We start from the raw sequence: 22,367 nt of genomic DNA on the forward strand, positions 1-22,367 counted from the left end.
TTCTTGGTTTTGTTGTTATTATATATGCCAAGCTACCCTACACCTAGTGTTCCATTGGAATATTTCCGACCATCATTCATAGTATTAATTTTGGTATTCTAATAAAACATTAATGACATAATAATGAGAAAAAAAAAATAAAAATAAAATAAATAATCAAGATCAAAATATCACATCATAGTGGGTGGGGTCTACTGTCAGCTCATTAGAGCTGATTTTAGAACTTAAGAATTAAAGTTCCAAAATATTTTTCAATTTTTTTTTTTAAATCACTTTATTTTGTGGTTTTTTTTTTTTAATTGGTTTATGAAATTACTTTTTTTTATTAACGTGAACAAAATGGCATGAATATAAGAAGCGTGAGAGGGAACAAGTGATTCAATTATTAATCACTTGTCCTATCTTTTTATGGCTTTTTTTTTTTCTATTCTTTTTTTATTAATTTAAGAAAACACTTTCAATGATATAAGTCACTTAATTAAAAAATTCAAGGAGACAAAAAAGAGACATGAGAGAGGAAGTGATTTTGATTCGTTATTTTGTCTCATATTTTAAATTATTCATAGTTATTAAAGTTGAAACATAGATTTCATTTCTGAAATTTTTGAGTCTACGCATAAACTTAAACTTGAAATTTTTAATGTCAAAAAGATATTATTTATCTAAAATAACACCTATCTGTTTGTACACGTATTATCTATCTATTCACTTATCGGTTTATTATCACTTATTTGTCCACTTCACTGCCACCAGTGACTTTATGGTCAATTTTTCAACGCCAACGATTTTTTTAACAACTTTTCAACGTATGTCCTTATCACCAAAAATGATTAAACTAAATAACATACCTCCTCATAGGAATGAACCAATTAACCTGTATTAAAATGTAATTTGAAATTTATTGACTTGGAATTTTTTGTATAATTTAATGATTATGAATAATTTTGAAAAGGAAAAACAAATGACAGAAGGAGAAATTTTTTGTGTAAAAAAAATAAAAATAAAAAAAATAAAATAAAGTCAAACTAGTGTTGTCATTACGTATGCTCTCTGATGAGTGAAACCAAAAGGTAAAATTTAAAAGAATAACGGGTACTTGGTGAAAAATTAAAAGGTGGAGATTCTCTTAGAAAAACACACAGCAGCCGCAGAAGAAGACGACTAAGGTTGTTGACAAGATTTTAGAGCCGTTGTAGTCGGTGGACAATTATTCTTGTATTATTTTTTTTATAGTAATGTTTAATTTCATTTTACCAAATGAAATCTTAATTTTATTTTAGACTTGAATTTGTATATAGAGAGAAAGCAGTGGACCGTTGTGGAGGTCTGGGGCCTCTCTGGTTACAAAAATACAACGTGGAAAGAGACTGCTAGTTGCTTGGCTTGGTGGTGGTGGTGGTGGTGGGGTCCAGTCACCACTTGACAAATCTCCAGATAATGTGAATATTTGGGGGTCCATTGTTGTTTTTTTTTTTTTTTAATAATTATTATTTTATTTATAAATAAAATTTTCATATTTTGTAAGAAAATTTTAATTATCTCTCAAATCTTTTCAAATTGGTCAGCCCTTCTCATTTTCCACTTCTTTTTATTACATTTTTTCTCTATTTAAAATTATTTTAAAAAATCTTTTTTTTTTTCCTATTCATCCATCCATCCTGTGTCTGCTAGTTACCAACGCCTCCCTCACTCCACCACCCTCCACCACTTTCAGCCTTCCCCAATGCCACCATCCTTTCTTTGCTAGTCACTGCCCATCCCACCATCGCCTCCCTCACTCTTCCAGCCCTCCCCAGTGTCGTTGCCTGTCCCCGGCACCCCCAAACCCGCTACCTTCCCCATCTACCACCACCTGCAACCCCCCCTCTCACCGCACAGCCCCTTGTCCTGCTACCATCCCCTGCCATATTGAACTGTAAACAATGGCTGCCACAGTTCCTGGGTTTGCAAGTCTGGTGAGCTTTGAAGCCTTCTGACCAAAGCACAGTGTAACGGCATGACAAAAAGCCCTCCTAATGGAAAGACACAGATCAAGCAAACATTGACGAATTCTAAATACAGGGGTACATCTGGTCCATTGCATTTTGTTCCCAGAAACCACCCCCCAAAACTCGTCAACAAGACTTAAAAAAAACATTACATGAAAACCCTCCAAAACCTCTATAAATGACAAATGGAAATGCTAATGGGTTGTTTTGCTCTCTCTATTTTCTTCATATTGCAGAAAAGTATTCCTTGCTGAGCTTGGGATCTGGCTTCATCGACTTCTCTCCCGGTTTCCATCCAGCTGGGCATACTTCATCCGGGTTCTCCTGCACGTATTGCAATGCCTGCACCACCAACATTACAGCGCAAGAAACAAAGCACCAGAAACCAATTAAAATTTTATTTTTCACTATTTAATCTGTGTGCAAGTGGTCCTGGGGCATGCCCCTTGTAGTTGTGTATCCTTGTTTTTTATTTATGACTTATTCACCTAAAAAAAAAAAAAAACCTGTGTGCAAGCAAGCACCAGAAACAAAATCCCGCGAGCGAGCCACAACAATGGATAGTGGGATGTGCGTTTGCAGCAATGCCACACATTCCACTCAATAATTACTCGTGTGCTAGACATTAAAATAGGTAAACGCCTAAGAAAATAAATTTTGCTCTTCAATTGAATAATATATTATTACCTGAAGCGTTCTCATTGTCTCATCAACACTCCTGCCAATTGCAAGATTGTTAATGGTGGAGTGCTGAATAACTCCTTCCTTATCAATAATGAAAAGTCCCCTCAATGCAATTCCCTGAAAATAAAATGCATCCATTGCAGATAATGAAAGAACATAAGACAGAATGTTAAGGCATTAATAACATCATTTATTTTTTGAATATTTAACCATAATTCATAAATAGAAATGGGGTCACCAGAAAGATGATCAACACAACAAACAACAGAAGTTCAATTTACAGTCAGTCAAAACAGGTGGTGGCAAGAAAACTCGATACCATCCTTTCAAATTCGCTTTGATGTTTTTCAAATTATTACTTTCCACAACTACAAACCAATACCTACTAACGTTTCCTAAACACTCCTCGTACACACAAAAATTAAACAAATTTTCCGAAGATAGCATCAATAATTTCTCTAACACCACAAACTAAGGACACAGTTTGAAGACAAAGAACACTTCCTAAGGCTTCTGACCAAATGAATAGCTATAAATTCCTTAACAAAACAATGGATTATTGACTATAGTGAACAAAGACGAGCACAGAGACTGTTTCCTTGTTAATGCTGCAACACTCACAGACCATGATTAATATAAGAAATCTCTCCTCAGGCACAAAGTGCATATAGAAGAATACAGCTTTTCTTCCATAATAGAATGAGGATTTATTTTTTGAATGTCTTTCATTATAAGATGAGTTCATCAATAAATATGAATAGGTCAACCATGTTGATGATAAGTCTTAGAGCAAAGGCAAAGGCTCCCCTTGAACATACAGTGGAACAGAACGGCTTTCCTTCAGTTATGGAATCACACACCCCTTCCACTATACTAGATCCTCACCCAGCATAATTCTTCCAACTAAGTGTAGTAACCTATATATGTTCTAGGATGAGGTGATGGAAAAATTATCAAAGAACAATGAAATAGTTGAAAATAATTAGAAAGAGCAGACCTGATCCGGAATCAGCACGTCATAGGATTTTGAAATTGATTTGGTCACATCAGAAATCAATGGATACTTTAGATCACCAAGCCCCCCAGACTTTCTATCTGTTTGGACCCATGCAAGGTGGGAGAACTACACAAAAAAGAACATAAAATCATCATGATTTACAAAGCAAATTAAGATTCCTAAAATGAGAGCAACAAAAACAAAATACAACAGCTAAGCAATTAGTGGAAACATTGATAATCATGCAATCCAAAAACCCGCATCAAAAGCCACAAACTTTGAAGGATTAAAAATATTAAATATATATGTGGTAAGTTGGTGAATGTAGCCCTACTGCACCCTGCGTGGAGGTTTAGCACGTAGCAGTATCCCAACTCTTAACCAAAAGCGTCCCACTCAAAGCTTTTAAAGGCGAATGCGTACCTCGAGGCATTTTACCCCTCATGAGGCGAGGCGTAAACCTCAAGGCATTGAGGCGTAAGCATTTCAAATTTTAAATATTAACACTTAGTGAATAAATTAAATATTTAAAAAAAACAAAATTAAATATGAAGGAGTAAATACTTTTCTCCTTAGGGTGTCGAACATTTTACTACATAGAAAGAAGTTTGCCTTCAATGAAAGTGAAATTGATATTTTTAACTTTAATGATTGAGCTTCTCAACCATTTACTGTGTTTTTCTTGATTTGATCATGTACTTGTAGAATATAGTTGCAAAAAGAGATTCTTTTTATTTTTTGTTTTTTTTTTATGTTTAAACAATCTACTAGACTAAGTTTAGCAAAAGCCCAATGCAACCTCTGCTGCATATGCATACTCCTCGTATGCTTATGCACAAAAAGCGTACAAAGCACAACTAACGCGCATGTCTCAAACTGCAATGCACAAGCCTTTGGGGAGTAATGCCTAAAAATCAAAGTCTTGATGCGTTTTACTTTCGCCTCGAGGCAAGGCGAGCCTCAGCAAAGCCTTTTACAACTTTCCCACTCTTCTTACTTCAAAAAAGGACAATTGGGTAATTAATTATCCAAGAAACTATGGAGTTCGACTCTCTCCTCTAAAAAGGTGAAGGCCAAAGTACCCTTCAAAACAAAACCATACACTCTCTTCCGACCCCTCCCCAGCAACCATAGCCAAAGGCCCCTCAAGATTAACCCATCCTCATACCCAAACAAATCTATGTCAACCAAAATAAAAAAATAAGAATCTAGTGTAGCATAATCAATAACCAGCTAATGAGGAGAAGAAACGAAGAGAAACAAGTGTGGAGCAAACCAAACCAAAGGGCGGAAGTGGTGATTGACAGTGATAGTATTGTTTTGGTAATAGACGAAAGTCGAGATTATTGTGACAGTAATTTGTATGGCAACAAATATTAGTACTGTGAGATGATGTTGCAGATTGCAATGGGTGGAAACAGCATGCGTACAGGTACAGATCATTGAAGATGATGGAGATAACCAACTACAATGAAGGTGGTGTGTTGCTGATTTTGATGTAAAGATGCTGCCAGCATTCACTGCCTAAAAGTAGAACATCAAGACAAGCAAAACTAGTGACTAGATGGGAAAGGAAGAAGATCAGCAGGCTTTCTCAACCCCGTATTCATAAAATAGGGCCCCATAAAATATTTTCTATTCAGGAAAAGAAAGGTAGAATTTGGCCAATTGCATGGCAACATTGAGAAGCTAAAAGTGAGGTATAAGCAACCCTAAGTCACATTGCTTTTATATTCAGGGAAAGAAAGGTAGAATTTGGCCAATTGCATGGCAACATTGAGAAGCTAAAAGTGACGTATAAGCAACCCTAAGTCAAATTGCTAAAAGAAATAAGAATTTAGACAGGAGGTGAAAAGCTTGGGTGATGTCCATGACGGCCCAAACATAGAAATTGACCCTTGGAGTTAATTCTATTTCTTTTCTTTTCCTATTTATGGAGGGTATTTCATGATGGCCCAAGCATCACTAATTGGCCCATAGGTACCCAAGTGCAAAAGGTTCTGACGTGCAGGTGAAGAATTAAACATACAGCTATGACATGTCCACCAATGGATGTCACCATTTGAGTTATATTATTAAGTAAACTGAAATATATTCAATTTACATGAATAAAAAGAAATAAGCCAAAAAAAAAAACTTACCACGCTGTCTATGGAAACACCCAATATTTCTGTGTTTAACTTCTCAAATTCTGAATGACGGTCACTGAATGCAGTGATTTCTGTCCATCAAGAATGAAGAGAAAAAAGAAATAGGTCATATGCCTGCTACAAATAGACTTCGGTTTACAATTCTTACAGCAAAACTATAATAATAACAATTAGGGTAAAATACACTGACCATGCCTAAGGTTTAAAAAAATATAATAAGCCCCACAAATTTGACATAATTACACCGACTTCCCTATTAATGAGGCTGAACTAATGTTGATGGTTTGTACGCACATGGTTAAACAAGGGTAAATATACATTTCAATATCAAAGAGATGAAAATATCATTTTTTTCATTCATACGACTCAACGAATTATTGATGAAAAGGGGAAGTGTTGTGTGAATTAAAACCTTAGAGAGCCCAGTGTAATTATGTCGAACTTGTGCAGTTTGACGCATTTTCTCTAAACCTCAAAGGAGGTTAGTGTAATTTACATTCGCTCAAAGTCAAACTCACCGGTGGGGCAAACAAATGTAAAATCCAGAGGGTAGAAAAAGAGAATAACATATTTCTTCCCAATATACTCTGAAAGTTTAACCTGCAAGAACAAACCTTTAGTAAGGAATATAAACTAAAATGTATATAGTATAGTAAAAATGCAAAGTATGCAATGCTGAATGAAATCCTGGCCCAAGCAAACCGAATTTTTCTATATGCAGAATCTTTCTTCATATCTGAGTTGACACATGACAACAATTTATTAGGCCATGATCAAAGTTAAATTTTAAATGAAAAAACATCCTACGTCCATAATTCTCTCTTACATTGTTTTTCAGAAGTTTTTTCAAAGGAAAATGACCAATCAATCAGACGGATTAGTGCTTTATCATCACTGACACAATAATAACACTTGGTAGCCTTCAGCTAGTGTGAGTAGGGAATTAGAAATCTTGTTGATTGTACTCTTGACCATAGGTCAAGCCTAATCATTTAATTCCAAAATTGGAGTACACTGCACCCAAGTCCAAAACTAGAAATCAAATTTACTCAAAAGGATCCCAACCATCAAACTCCCCACTCAGAGTGCACCCATTTCTGAAACCAAGATAACAACCATATACATGAAGTACATGATTGCTGAGCCCAAGAAAGATGATATTTCATACTTTTGTTTTAAATCAAACACTGTTCTTTTCTTTCATATTCTACCTTGATGAACTCCTGATCAAAAACAGCCTCAGCCTCAAAGTCTGGTGCTATATTTCCAACAAGTGGAAGCTCACCCTGTTGCAAAGACATACGGGAACATAATGAGAATGTATTCCTGAAAGCCAATTTACGAATGAAACAAATGAATTTGACAGAAATGATTTAGATGAAATTAACAGATAACATAACAATTGTAGATCAGCTACCCATTTTAATTATCCTGCAGATGACATCTGGAAGATCATCTACCCGTTATAATTATACGTAGCCTTAATTGAGTTGATAGCCTTAATTATACCCGTTATAATTATACATCCCAAACTGGTAACCTTCCCTTTCCTTTTTAGAAATAGCTATTGTATTGAAGAGGGAGATACAAACATAAAAGATATGATTTTGTGCAAGAGGCACAAAGGCTCGACATATTAAATTCTTTCACTCTTCGGCACTCAGCTTTTAAGCTAGTTTATTGGATTAAAATTAGCCTACAAATAACTTGTTTCTTAAATAAGGTAAGTTTGTTTGGCATATTCCTAGCCTCTTTTTTTTTTTTTTTTGGCTTTTGTCTAATGACTCTTTTCAAGTGACTAAAGTTGGGTTTTTGGCAGGAAATGAGCGTGCCAAACGATTTAAAACTTTTTTTTTTTTTATAACAAAATGGCCTTGTTAAGCCCAGCCTAGCGAAGCCTAATTCAATTCGCAAATAATAACTTGAAACCAAAATTGCATAAACAGTAATAGATTTCTACATTGAAATAAAGGGCTAAAAGAAAAAACATTATATAATTCAACAAAAATCCAAAATTACAAAGCGTAACAAAAACTTGGAAGAAAAAAAAAAAAAAAACATAACTTTCACTGAAAAAAACTTCAGTTTTCGCATAAACACTCAAAACCCTCAACTTTATGACACATTAAAACTTGATTAAACACAAATTTCCAAAGTCAAAACCAAGAATCTACCCAGAAATGAAACTGAAACATGTGTATATACGTAGAGACAACATTAAGAATCTAGCAAGAAATGAAAATGAGAAATTGTAGACAATGAATTACTTACGGCCCTGACAAGGAAAGTCCGGCGGGAGAGAGATCTGGGGGAGGAGATGGAACGAGAGAGGAAGGGTTTGCGAAGGCCGTTGAAGGAAGTGGGGAAGATAGATAAGGTTTTGGTGGAAAGGGATGATTTGGGGGAAATGTAAGAAGAGGGCCTAGTAATAGGGTTTGGAGATGAAGAAGAGAGTAGAGCTGTTGTTGAAGTAGCTGTGCAAGCCATTGCCATACAAACCAAGCGCTCTCTCACTCTCTCTCTCTGAGTAATGAGTCAATGGTGAAGAGAGTGGGATGAGTGAGTGGATAAGTAGCTGCCCTGTTGTTGTGGGAGAGAGAAGTTGGTTGGGGGTTGGTTTCGTTTGGTGGTGTCTCCCTGTTAAAGTTTCAGGTGAATAATGGTAGAGATTTTTTAAGATTTATTTTTTTAAGATTTATTAAAAATAATTTAATATTTTTTAAGATTTATTTTATATGGATTTAAGATTCGCATGAGATTTATATGGTATGAGTTTTACATTTGATAAAAATTTTGATAAATTTTTTTAAAATTTTTAATATTTTTTATTTCAAATATTTCTTTTATTTTAAGAGGTGGCTTTCTTTTCTTGTTTTTCACTTACCCCTTTTGTTTCAAAATATTAATTCGTTTTGAAAATTTATAATTATTACATTTTAAAAATATTAATTTTTTAAAACTATTCTTTAATAGTACAATTTTTAAAAAATATTAATTGTTATAATTATACTTTTTTATATACTAAAATATTAAAAGAAGGACAAAATAAGGAATTTATATTACTTAGTCTTTAATTTTTTAGAATTCACTAATATTTTGAGATAATAAAAAATAAAATAATGAACTAATATTTTGGAACGAATGATGTATTTATTTAAATTACTTTACCTATAATCTATCTATACTATATATTAAGGAAAAAATAATTTTTAAAGAAAAGTGTCTTGTCAATCTCAAAATCCTCATATTATTTTTCTACAATTCTTATTTTTAAATAATTAAAAATATTCTATTGGCTACTTTTTATTGAGTCATTAAAAAGATCTTATTATATATTACAAAAATGCTTTGGAACCCCAATTTTGAAGGATCCCCAGTGACCCCCAGTGATGTGGTAATATGTGATTGGCTGAAATTTTTTTTTTTTTTTTTTTTTTTTTACTCTCCCTTGGTCCACAGCCCCCCACGTGGAGGTGGGGGTGCTGGGGGTGCCCCGTACTGGGGTGCCAATCAATGCTCTATATATTAATTTACACATTTCAAAATGAAAGTTAATTAATCCATTTATAATTTAAATTTAGAAATTTGAAAACGCAAGTTAACAAATCAGTTTTAAATTTTTCTTTTTTAAATCTTCTAACTCTTATGGAATCATTTAAACTTGATTTACATATTTCAAAAGGAAATTAATCAATCCATTTATAAGAAATTTGAAAAGGAAAATTAACTAATCAGTTTTTAAAATTAAAAAAAAAATCTTCTAACTTTTATTGAATCATTTAAAATATATATATATATTGAAACATCTCTCTCTAACTTTAGATAGTAGGAGAGATCCAATATGTTTTTTTTTTTATTAGCTAAGATCCCTTGATGAAATTTCTCTATGATCAGAGAAATTTTAAAATTTCTCAATGAAATCAAAGAAATTTCTCTGTGTAGGGGCAAAATTTCTCTGCGTCAAATTTTCTCTCAACTATTATAAAAATATTGTATGTCATTTATCTTATAAAATCTTAATATCAAAAACCTTAAAAAAAAAAATCCCCTTTCTATATAAGAATTTAAAATACAATTCTAAAAATATTTCCATATTAGTGTGTGGAGAAATGTAACTATGGGAAAATTGTAAATTCATTATAATATACTCCACTCACTTATTAATGTATTAATTTAAAATTAATTTTATTCTTAAACTGATTTTTGTAGGTGAAGGTTTCCCTTTTTAAATTAAGAATGATTTACAAATAAAAATAAAAAATTATAATTATGATAACATAATTTAAGAAAAACGATATTGATGAAAATATAATGGGTTTTTTGTTTTTAAAGTCTCTCGTATTAAGGCCTTGTTTGGCATGATCTAAAAAAGCTAAAAAGTCAAAAAGTCACTATCTTATTTAAGTCACATCATCTTATTTAAGTCACATCACATCTTTAACTCATCACTTCAAACCCAACCCATATTTCATAAAAAGTCAAAAAGTGCACTTATTTAGATCATTCCAAATCACGCCTAAGATTTTATTGCATAAAGGACATCTAATATTTTCATAATGTCTAAGGTCCCTCAAGTTGATCCAGAGAAAATTGGTCCAAAGAAAATTGGTCTAGAGAAAATTAGTCCAGAGAAAATTCACGTCACAGAGAAATTGGTCCAGACTCCAGACAACGTAGCAACCCTTTCTTCAAGCAACCTTTGCTTTTGTTGGAAATCCAGAGAAAGTTGGAAAAGAAGAGGTTGCCAAATTTCTTTGGACAACATTGAGGACTAGTTCAATCCAAACCAGAGAATTTCTCTGGATCAACCCAGAGAAATTTCAGTTCAAACCATAGAATTTCTTTGGACCAATCCAGAGTAAATTCAGTTTAAACCCGAGAATTTCTCTGGACCAACCCAGAGAAATTTCAGTTCAAACAAGAAAATTTCTCTTCACCAATCTAGAGAAATTTCAGTTCAAAGCAGAGAGAGAAGATCATTTCATTGAGTGAATAAGCAACAAAATATATATATATATATATTAAACAAATTTCTCTGAGTTTATTTTTTTGAAATTTCACTGACTTGTCTCAATAAATTTCACTGGGTTTGATCCTCTTCCTCAAAACCTCATTGCCCCATTTCAATCATCAGCTTATCCGGATCAATCACCGATCCCTTCTTTCCAATGGCTTGCGGTTACGAAATGGAGGTGAACGTGACGTCGGCGAAAGATCTGAAGAACGTAAACTGGCGTTACGAGAGACTAAAACCATACGTCATGGTGTGGGTTGAGCCCAACAACAAATGCTCCACTAGGGTCGTCGACACAGCAAGGGGGCGAAGTCAGATTGGCGAAGCTCAGCCATCGTCGTGAATCGCCGTCGTCTCAGTTGCACCAAATCTGCACCAGATCTTCATCTACAACAAAATCTCCCACAACTTTGCATTCGCCACCTCCTTTAGCAGCTTGGGGTCACAAGAACTACCGAAGCATAAACATAAGCCACAAAATTTGCAACCTCTCCAACAATCACTACATGTGCAAAAATATCAGAACATAATGTTAATAACCCATTGGACCAGTACATTTTCCCACAATAATCAAATTCATTATGCAATGAAAGAAACTAAATAAATTAAAGATTAAACTATAAAATAAATATAAAAAATAAAAAAGTAGTAGAGATCTAATTCAAACTGACCTGCACGAGTGCCTGAATCAACAGCACGCTTGAGCCCTTTCTTCTTTAGGATGAAACTAGTGTCTATGAACAAGCTCGAACCCACGGCTAGTATCAACCCTTTCGCATTGTCCGAAGTCCCCATCTCTCTCTCTCTCTCTCTCTCTCTCTCTCTCTCTCTCTCTCTCTCTCAACACATAGCCTTGTGTGTATCAATTGAATCGTGCGTCAATCGATGACCGAGATGAGAACAAATCTAGATTTCCCGCCAAGAGAACTCGAACTGTTGAGCCTTTTTTAATCTTCCCTTCCCTCCAAGAACTAGTGTTAACAAAGAGTAAAATTTCTCTGATATATGTTTAGAGACCTTAGACATCAAAAAATAATTTTGTGGATCTCTTCTATTACGAAAAGTAGGAGAGGGACCCTAGACTAATTTTCCCCAATATAATTATGACAGTACATTTTTAAGGGAAAAAATTATAATAATATTTAAAGTGACACCTTTAAAAAGTTTGAAATTTAAATTTAAAATAAATCTAATTTCGGTAACCATTGCAATACATAATGATAAGTTGAATTTTTAAAAAATATTTCAAATTGTAAAAGGTCAAGACATTCATCTTGTTTGATATCATTCTCTTAATTTGGCCATGACACTACTATTTTTATTTTTTAGTGTTATTTATTTTTTAAATGCCAAATATTAGACAATTAGGAAACTAAAACACTAATACAGTGAATAAATAAAATAAACTGTATTTGTATGTTAAAAAACCTATCTGAGACAGCTTATAGGTTGCATTTTTTACTTTGTGTTTGGTTGAGAGTGTGTCAAATCATTCTACTGGTCAATACTTAAGCTTTAATAGTTGGAGGTGTTGTTAAAAATGTATAATTAAACAAAATAAATTCATGATTTGTTAAATTAAATAATAGAATATCAAATAAATCCATATTACATTGTAGAGCATAATATAGAAATACATATCATATAATATACTGAAAGATGAGAAATCAAACCAAATTCTGTGTGGTACCACAGTGTCCTTAAAACAGATTAGCCGCCTCACCGTGGGTGCTGGAGGAACATCAACTTCTGTCTCCCAGGATAAAATGGCTTAAATCGGCTAACTCAGAAGCACCTTCTGTTAGCTTGGCGAACCGACAATGACAGCACTTTCTCACACACAGGAAGGATTTTATAAGAGCAAACAAACTGACTATATGATTGGAAGGCAAAATATTCTGTACCAAACCAAGGGAGATGAGTCTCCTCTTGTACACAATGGAGGAGAGATGAGGAGTCTCCAGCCATCAAGGCTGGCCACTAATGGAGGCCATTACTCCTGCAAAACTGCTGGAGTAATGCACAAAACTTATTAGAATTCAAAGTATGAGTTACACATAATATACGCATGTCTATATACATTTCCGCAACAGACTTGGGCCTGCAATAGACCTAGCCCAAAAAGAATAAGTTGGTGGACCACCAATCCAGCCCAATCCAAACCTAATCCATTCCCTCAAGCCCAAGATCCTATATCCACTACCTACGGACCTGGCCCGGTCCAGGCGGGCAGGCGGGCGAGTGGCACGCGCATGTGCCAATTTTTCCATAACCAACTTAGACCATAGTCTTGGCCCAAGCCCATCCTTGAAGCATCCATGCCTTCCTTCTTTTGAAAAATTTGGATGCCCCAAAGGGCTCATGCCCTTCTCGTAATCTTGAGGCTTAAATACCCATCAAAGTTTTCCTTTACAATCAATGTAGGATTGGTAGTTATATACAATTCCCAAAACCTCATTCATGAGGCCATCTTTATGAGACAATTTTTCATTCAATTCTCAATGATTTTTGGTCATTCTTTATGTGGTGTAAAGACCTTGTTACAAAGAATCTAAACTCATTTAATCACATCTCAACCAATGGTTGGGATCTACTTTAATTTCACATTAAAGTTTACCAAAACCCATTTTTTCCAACAATCCCCCATATGCATAAAAATTGACCGAATAAGAAAAACGGACAACGTTTACAAGAAAGACTCAGAGAGAGAGCACACAGACTAACTCTGCATCAGAAAATGTAGATATTGGCCTTGAACCTTTCGTAGTGATAACCTATCGAATTTACTAGCTGACCAGTGAACATGATGTCTTGAATTATTCTGCCGTTTATGTAAACCGAGACAATAGACCTCACACAGGAGTTAGTCCAATCATTGTTCTTGTTCTCACTTGTGTCTCCAGTATGGCCCTGGAACACTAGCCTGGTTAAGTGAGTGGTTTTAAAGAATTCGGCCTTACCAATACTTAAAGACGTGGCCCCACTTTGTAATCCCATAGGTGACCTATATAAAGTATCTCATTATACCACGGTTGACTACCATATCACTTAGGTCATTAAAAGCATTAGCTTAACTTTCTACCCCCATCAGGTATCACTGTACAAAGGAATGGGCAAAAGGATTTACCTCTTCAATGACTCACCCATTACATAAAATTAGGTTGTCCCTTTGAACCTAGATCTTGGGATCTCCAGCCAACTAAGTTGGGTTTTTCGTTCCGGTAACATTACTAAAGGCCTTAACCCTATTCCTCTTGACAACGTTTCTACTAACTCTCGAGTTAACCCTTTGGTTAGCGGATCAGAAATATTGTCCTTAGACTTTACATAATCTAGAAAGCCAATTGCATAAGAGAGTAGTTGTTGTATGGAATTATGTCTGTGACGGATATGTCTAGACTTTCCATTATACATATGACTTTGTGCCCGTCCAATCGCCGATTGGCTATCACAATGAATACAGATAACAGGCACAGGTTTCGACCAACGTGGAATATCCTTAACAAACTGGCGAAGCCATTCAGTTTCTTCAGTTGCTTTATCCAATGCAATAAACTCAGATTCCATCGTTGATCTTCATATACACGTTTGCTTGGAAGATTTCCAAGACACGGCTGCCTCTTTTAGGGTAAACACATAACCACTAGTGGATTTGGGGTCTTTTATATCAGATATCCAGTTAGCGTCACTATACCCTTCTAGTACCACTAGGTATCTAGTATAATGCAGCCCATAATTCCAGGTGTAGCGTAGATAACCTAACACCAGCATAATGCCTCTCTAATGAGTGGCATTTGGATTACTCGTGTATCTACTAAGCCTGCTAATAGAGTAGGCTATATCCGGCCTTGTACAATTCATCAGATACATTAGACTTCTAATAACCCGAGAATTTTCTAGCTGAGAGACACTCTCACCACTATTCTTGGTCAAATGTAAACTCACGTCTACTAGTGTTCTAGGCACACTTATACCAAATTTCTCAAGTATCTTCTCAACATAGTGAGACTAAGAAAGTACAATACCACTAGATATTCTGGTAATCTTAATACTTAGAATGACATCTACAAAGCCCATATCTTTCATGTCAAACTTTGAGTTTAACAATCTCTTGGTAGTTCAAACCATTTCATCAGTACTACCAACAATGAGTATGTCATCTATGTATAGACACAAAATGACATAACCACTGTCAGGGTCTTAACATTTATGCACTTGTCACACTCATTGATTCTAATCCCATTTGACAAAATAGCGTTGCCAAACTTCTCATGCCATTACTTAGGAGCTTGTTTCAAACCATATAATGACTTGACAAGCTTATAGACTTTCTTATTTTTCCTTGGAGCTAAAAACCCCTCGGGTTGTTCTATGTAGATTTCTTCATCTAAATCTCCATTTAAGAAAGCTTTATTTACATCCATCTGATTTATCTCTAGACCACGTAAAGCGGTTATCGCAATCACCATGCGACTGGATGTAATCCTTGTCACAGGTGAATACGTATCAAAGTAATCCAGGCCTTCTCTCTGCCTGTATCCTTTGATAACTAGCCTAATTTTATATTTATCAATTAACCCATTAGCTTTCATCTTTCTTCTAAGGATCCACTTACTCCCCAAGGCCTTACTGCATGGGGGGTAGATCAACCAACTCCCACGTATGGTTCTATAAGATGGAGTCAATTTAACTCTTAATAGCTTCTTTCCATAAGGGACTTTCAAGTGAAGTCATGGCTTCATGGAACGTCCAAGGTTATCCCTCTAACATATAAGTCAAGAAGTCCGGGCCAAAGGACTTTGCAGTCCTAGCCCTTTTACTCTTTCTTGGCTAATCTACATCCTCAGCTTGATCATCAACTTGATCATCTAAGTGATCATCTGTTTGATTAGCTATGTGATCATTGTCACTTTCAAATTCTTTCATGGAGCTCGGAATACATTTTCAAAGAAATATGCATTTCTTGATTCCATGATAGTATTCTTGTGTATATCTGGAATAACAGAATTAACCACAAGAAATTGATATGCACTGTTATATTGTGCATAACCATTGAATATAAAGTCAACGGATTTTTAGGTTTATTCTAACCCTCTTGGGTTTAGGTATTCCTACCTTTTACATGACACCCCCACATTTGTAGAATTTACACAAAGGCTTTTGGCATTTTTCAAAAATTCATACAGGGTCTTTAAACAATTCCTTGTGTCACAATGATTATGAAACTCTCAAAATCATATCACTAGAATATCCTTAACCGAATTAGGCACCCAAACATATTTGGTCCAACCTATCATTCTGAAGCCAATAGTCTTACTATTAGGAAACACAAATATAGTGTTCAATAGTTTATTATTCGGAACTTCATAACATGGCCAATAGTCTTGTCACTAGGAATCACTAATTTCTCAGTATATGGTCAGTAGACTTTCTATTACTAGGAATCACAATGTCTTAACCTGTGATTAGTAGTCAGTTTACTACTAGGAATCACAATGTCTTAACTTGTGATCAGTAGTTACTTTACTATTAAGAATCACAACGTCCTAACATAGGATCAATAGATTCTTTCATTACTCGGAATCATCATATATTGACATATGATCAGTAGCCTCTCCACTACTAGGAACCATCATGTCTTGATATGTGATCAATAATCTGTTCACTACTAGGAACCACAATCTCATAACTGTGTAGCTAGTGATCTAACACCTCCTAAGAACCACCAATTTTCTATCTCTGTGATCAGTGATCTTGTACTCACTAGGAGCCACCAAATTAAGAATATATTTAGAATTTAAAAATTCAAAAATATATTTACCCACCCTAACGGGTTGTCTCATCTTTGCTTTCAAGCAAAGTTACGTAGCAATCATATATGCTATAATTGACACAAGGATAACATACTAATTGCCTTTGATTAATTCAGAGATATTATCATGCAATCTTGTAATTTCCTTTAATCACATTTGATCTCTCTAGATCTTCCTTTAAGAATCTCGCAAGGCTTAAGGTTGTTAGGTGGAACAACATTTCTATTGTCACCCCTTGAAGCCATTTTTGAAAAATCACAACAGAATTTCATTATTCTTTTTTTCTAGAAACTAAACTTAACACTAGAAAATTCACAGTTGGAAATTTAATTCAAAATTAGTCTCACCACTTAACCTAGAATCGAACATGGTCAAGAATGTTCCCAGGAAGACTGGAGGGGTCACTTCGACCCCACTTAAAACCTAGTTAACCTTTTGACAAAACTTTCAAGAGCATGTTGACTCCTAGTCCATGGGAAACAAATTTAAAATTAAGTTTTCTATGGGAAAAACCAGGTTATAACAAACAATTCCCAAGTAAATAAAATTTGCTACCAGAATTATACCACTCATAAAAGTTAACCGGTACTCCCGGAACTAAGCCCATTATTTCTGAATAAAATCAAAAATATTTTAGCTAATGCTAAAATTTGGTTTCTTTTTACAAACCAAAATATTTTGGAAATAATCAGATTATAACTAAAGACTTTCTCCAAACTTGGTTTTCTAACACTTTGGGAATAAAATGATTCAACCCAAAGACTTCCTCAAACCCCAAAAGTTTGACACCAAATCCGTCTTAATTGTTATTTCTGAACAAATAAGAACTACTCTTTAGCCAAGGCTAAACACTTTGGCTTCTATTCCAAAAAACCAAACCAAGTTCCAAACTTACAAGCAATTTAAAAATTGCTAGCCAAATTACAAGCAATGTTAAAAATTGCTACAACCCAATACACGCATATAAAATGCTTCTAACAATACAAGCAAATAAAACTTGCTACTACAAATTGGTAAACAAACTAACTAAATCTCAAACAAAAAATGCTTCAACCATTTAAATAAAATAGCCAATCCAATAGGTTTCTATTTAGTCCAAAATCTTTTCCACGCTTAGAAATTCCTCACTACAACAAATCGCACCGTTGGCGACCATTTTTGGCAACTAAATTTTAGTCGGCAAAAGTACATTTTTTGGCGATTAAAATATATATTTGTCGGCGTTGGTTCAAGGTATCGCTACTAAAATATTTTAGTCAATAAATATCACTTATTGGCGACTAAATTTAAATTTAGTCAGTAAAAACTCAAGTTTCAGCGACTAAAAATTTGATTGGTCGCTGTTAGTCCAAATTTTAGGCCCAAAAAAAATAAATTAATCAGTAACATTCGTTTTTCCCGACTAAAATTAAAATTAGTCGCCAAATAGTACTTTTGGTGACTAATATTTTCGTCGATATTCAGTAACCTTTTGGCTACAAAAACATTTAGTTGGCAAACCTATCCCTTTGCCGACAAATTTAGAAATTAGTCGCTAAAGGCCCAATTTTCAACACGCCAATCCTTTATTTCTGCGCGCGCCTCTCTTTCTATTATACTTTTTTTTGAACGAGCTCTCTCTCTGTAACATCACACTTTGTAACACACACACACACACCGTCCTTCACCAAACCTCACAAAAACCACCCTCATCACCGTAGCCTATCGTATGGTTGACATTACGATGGCCACTGCCCCTCGCACAAATCACCACCGTCACAACTCACCACCGCCGCACATCACAAGTTCTCTCTCTCTCTCTCTCTCTCTCTCTCTCTCTCTCTCTCACACACACACACACACTCTTTTTTTCGCTCACGGTTTGTCTGTACGTCTCTCTCTCTGTCACTTGAGCTCTCTCACACAGTCTCTCTCTCTCTCTCTCTCTCTCTCTCTCTCTCTCTCTTCTTTACTCTGTTTCCCTTTCTTCTAACATTGTTGGTTTAGGGTTTATTCAAATTTGAATGTATGTGCCTCTAATTTATTAAAAATTTGAAAGATGATGTTTAATATATGTGTGTGTGTGTGTATATAATGCTTTGTACACATATAGGCGTCTCTCTCTCTCTCTCTCGCTCTGTTTCCCTCTTTTTCTCACATTATTGCTGTAGGGTTTATTCAAAATTTAGTGTTTGGAAACATGATGTGTAATATATGCAGGTGAATGTGTGTGTATATATATAATGTTGTGTGGATATGTATAATAATATTGTGTGTATATATAATGTTGTGTGTATATGCTGTGTGGCTGTAATTTACTAGTTGTCATCCAGCTTAAGCCTAAAGTGGATATGAGGAAAATGTGTCCACTGTTAAACAACATACACATTAACAAAAAATAAAAATAAAAATATCCTTGTTCTTTATTTATTTATTATTTTTTTTCCATCTACGAAAGAAGAACATATATACATATATATAATATGCTTTTTTTTTCTTCTTTTTTTTTTCTTTTGTTTACCCTAAACATGAAAACTGCAGTTTGAGCACTAATGGCCGATTATAATCCAGAGTTTGACAACTTGAAGAAATTCTACATCCCTAATTACATACTTGTGCTCCGTTCAGAGAGTGAGTGTCTCCCCGATGTACCAGAATGCCCAGTGTTAGTATTCATCAACTCCAAAAGTGGTGGTCAGCTCGGTGGGGATCTTTTTATCACATATAGTTCTCTTCTAAACAAAAACCAGGTGTTTTGGCCTTCAGTGAAGAATGTTTAGAATTTTAGGGATTTTTAATGCAGGATTGCATTAAACTTTGACATAGTTGAATTAGATCTATTTTCACATGTGGCTTAATTTTACTTTACTATTTTAGGTTGTTGATTTGTTGGAAGAAGCTCCTGATGCTGTGTTGCACAGATTGTATCTCAATCTAGAAAAACTCAAGCTTAGTGGTGATGAATTAGCTCTTAGGATTGAGGAGAATCTGAGAATCATTGTGAGTTTGAGTTATAAATTACATGTAAAAGTTAATTTTTGTATATAGCTTATTAATTTCATATGCAGTAGGCAATGACCACATATCAATTTTGCTTATACATTTCTGACTTGGATGTAGCTCATTAGGTTGTAGGTAGGAATGGCACAGCTGGCTGGCTTCTTGGAGTTGTTTCCGATCTCAAATTATCTCAGCCACCACCAATTGCTACAGTACCCCTGGGAACTAGAAACAACCTTCCATTTGCTTTTCGTTGGGTAGGACAAAGCCTGTATTTTTTTAAGTTTTGTTTTAACTTGAAAGTGTACTAATATTACTAATTGATGTTCTAATTGTACTTTGTCTCGATTTATTAAGCGGAATATATTGTCTCTAAAACAGGCAGTTAGAATTAAGTATGTTAACATTTCTGTGTGTGTTTGTTTGAATAGACAAAAAGACCTCAAAACCCACTTGAGAATTCATCTGTGTTTGCTGCTACATTCGTTAACCATTTTTTTTTATTCATTATATCCTGGTCTTAAGATTAAAATCTAGTGATTATTTTTAAGATTAAAGTTCAACAAAAGTTTTAGACTTCATTCCTTGTAGCATAGTCTATATCCACATGGATTTGACACCAAATTGAATATGATGTTAGTGTGTTTCATGTAACGCTACCTTTATATTATGTATTTGTGGAGTCTGATGCTGACAAGTTTGGAGTTTAATAATTTGTAGACAAAGAAGAATCCTGGAACATATCGTCATTCTGTAATCTCATTCTTGGATCAAGTAATGAAAGGCAAAGAAATGAAAATAGACAGGTTAGGCTGTTCACATGGCATCTTCTTTTTCAGTTGATAATTAAACACCCACAATATGTTGTTGAGTCTCATCAAATTAATTTATTTGCACCCTTTGAGTGCTATATTCTTTGACATCTTTGAATTGTTTTTTTCTCTTATTCTGGATGAGCATGAAGTACTTTTATGCCAAATTCAAAGTATCTTTGGTATAACATTGGCCTAGAGGTTGGGGCTCATGCGTGACTTGGGAAATTTCTATACACTTTAGACTAAACTTGAATAAACTCTCAACTCAACCGAACCTATCTGAATTGTGGATTAACTGACAAAAAATGATAAAAGTAACACCCAATTTTGTGTGTTAAGTACTTATTAATTTAGGGAGTAAATGAGTATTTCAATGGTGTAGCTAAACTATGTGCTTTGGTCAGATTACTTTTCTAAGGTGTGAATGCAAAGTATGCATTGAGCATTGTTTGATTGTGAGAAACCATACCAATGCATGTAACTAAACTTCTGTCTAGATATGATCTATTCTATGTAAGTCCATTCAATATTATAACATATAATTCATATTCATTTTAAATGTGAACCTCACCATATTAGAGTTGAATTTAAAGTGATAATTAAAATTTTATAATACTCTCTCCATCTCATTTTATGTTTGCAACTCCCCATTTTTGAAAATTCATTTTATGTGTCCTAGTTTGTGAAGTAAAAAAAATTTAGCCATTACTTCCTTATTTCAAGCTATATTTAAATACAATTTCAATTACAATTGACATCCTTCCAATTTTTGTTTCATAGATGGCTGTAATTTTTGTTTACAATGGAACTAATTGGTGTAATTTTTGTTTTGTAGATGACTTTTGGCATTGACATGCGGATCTTCCATTTTTTTATACAAAGGATAATTCACACTTTTGAACAGTTGGGAAGTTTTATGTCGTCCTCTGCTTTTTGTGTGGAATTTGCATGAATCGTACATATAATTTTTGGCGGGGTACATAATACTTTTGACATGGAACTTGTTTTTATTGCCGTGGTATATGTAGATTACCTTTTGTAGTGGCACATATTACCATGATAATCTGTACCATGCCAAATGGTCATTACAATGCATAGTATAGTAAAAATATTTTTTGTGTACAGAGGACATTGTTTTGATAATGTATTTGTTATGTATGATGTTATTATTTGTAATTGGAATATATATAGTTGGTTTGTATATAAGTTTACTTTAAAAGGTATTCTTTTTTGTTTGATGATGTAAGTAAAATATGCGTTATGGAATAGGTGATAATATATACATATCGTTTTGTTTGTATACCTATTACAGGTTACGGTGGATACATACAAGTTGTGGAAAAATATATTAAAATGAAAAAAAATGAAAACATAAAATGATGTTTTTGGCGACAAAACAATTGGTAGCCAAAAATGGAGTTAAATAATTTTAGTGACTAAAAAGTTAGTAGCAAAAAAAGAATGTAATCTTTTGGCGACTAAATATTTAGTAGCCAAAAAGAATTGAAAACAGTTTAGGCAACTAATTATTTAGTAGCTAAAAAGAAAACACTTTTGGCAACTAAAAAATTAGTCGCCAAAAACATAATAATTATATCACAGGCGACAAAAGCTTTGGCAGGTAAAAAAAATTAGACATTCGCCGACTAAAATTTAGTAGCTAAAACAAGAATTGGACTTTCCGCGACTGAACATTTAGTAGCCAAAACAGGACTATTGGCGACTAAAAATTTGGTCACCGTAGATATTTGAAGTATTGGCGACCAAAAATTTAGTAGCTGAAGATGTGATTTAAATTAAATTAGTATCCTTTTGGGCGACTAATAGTTTAGTCGCCAATTTTCCTCATCAACGACTAAAGTTATTTTGTCGTGAATACATTTTACTTTTGCCTACTAAAACGTCAGTCGCCATTTTGAAGGACTTT

The 22,367-nt window shown here is 34.2% G+C and overlaps 2 protein-coding genes across 3 annotated transcripts; one reads left to right on the top strand and one right to left on the bottom strand.

The window, feature by feature from the left end:
* Window positions 1–2,016: 2,016 nt before the first annotated feature.
* On the bottom strand, window positions 2,017–8,483 carry LOC114277277 (2-Cys peroxiredoxin BAS1, chloroplastic). The gene is made up of 7 exons (XM_028219161.2): window positions 8,091–8,483; window positions 7,031–7,105; window positions 6,338–6,419; window positions 5,811–5,890; window positions 3,670–3,795; window positions 2,676–2,789; window positions 2,017–2,330 (listed from the first exon to the last, which is right to left on the bottom strand). The coding sequence occupies exons 1-7, from the start codon at window positions 8,310–8,312 to the stop codon at window positions 2,214–2,216; spliced, it is 816 nt and encodes a 271-aa protein (XP_028074962.2). The 5' UTR covers window positions 8,313–8,483; the 3' UTR covers window positions 2,017–2,213.
* A 10,488-nt stretch (window positions 8,484–18,971) lies between these two features.
* Window positions 18,972–21,648, top strand: LOC114277278 (diacylglycerol kinase 5). Of its 2 annotated transcripts, XM_082899112.1 has the most exons (5): window positions 18,975–19,375; window positions 19,503–19,625; window positions 19,754–19,882; window positions 20,346–20,431; window positions 21,276–21,412. In XM_082899112.1, the coding sequence occupies exons 1-5, from the start codon at window positions 19,178–19,180 to the stop codon at window positions 21,277–21,279; spliced, it is 540 nt and encodes a 179-aa protein (XP_082755238.1). In that variant the 5' UTR covers window positions 18,975–19,177; the 3' UTR covers window positions 21,280–21,412. The 2 variants fall into 2 exon arrangements, with proteins under 2 accessions (XP_082755237.1, XP_082755238.1); XM_082899111.1 differs by lacking the exon at window positions 20,346–20,431 and having other exon boundaries at window positions 18,972–19,375; window positions 21,276–21,648.
* The last annotated feature ends 719 nt before the right edge of the window (window positions 21,649–22,367 follow it).

This window comes from Camellia sinensis, chromosome 12 (genome assembly GCF_055761805.1).
Source record: "Camellia sinensis isolate YWXY chromosome 12, ASM5576180v1, whole genome shotgun sequence".
NCBI lineage: Eukaryota > Viridiplantae > Streptophyta > Magnoliopsida > Ericales > Theaceae > Camellia > Camellia sinensis.

What these genes read in the sequence shown, in the direction of transcription:
- LOC114277278 (XM_082899111.1), top strand. Translation starts at nt 19,178, where the DNA reads ATGGCCGATTATAATCCAGAGTTTGACAACTTGAAGAAATTCTACATC. An exon ending in CTCTTCTAAACAAAAACCAG is followed by an intron (nt 19,376 to 19,502) that starts GTGTTTTGGCCT and finishes TTACTATTTTAG; the next exon opens with GTTGTTGATTTGTTGGAAGA. An exon ending in AGGAGAATCTGAGAATCATT is followed by an intron (nt 19,626 to 19,753) that starts GTGAGTTTGAGT and finishes GTAGCTCATTAG; the next exon opens with GTTGTAGGTAGGAATGGCAC.
- LOC114277277 (XM_028219161.2), bottom strand. Translation starts at nt 8,312, where the DNA reads ATGGCAATGGCTTGCACAGCTACTTCAACAACAGCTCTACTCTCTTCT. An exon ending in GGACTTTCCTTGTCAGGGCC is followed by an intron (nt 7,106 to 8,090) that starts GTAAGTAATTCA and finishes TCTTTGCAACAG; the next exon opens with GGTGAGCTTCCACTTGTTGG. An exon ending in TTGATCAGGAGTTCATCAAG is followed by an intron (nt 6,420 to 7,030) that starts GTAGAATATGAA and finishes TTGTTCTTGCAG; the next exon opens with GTTAAACTTTCAGAGTATAT.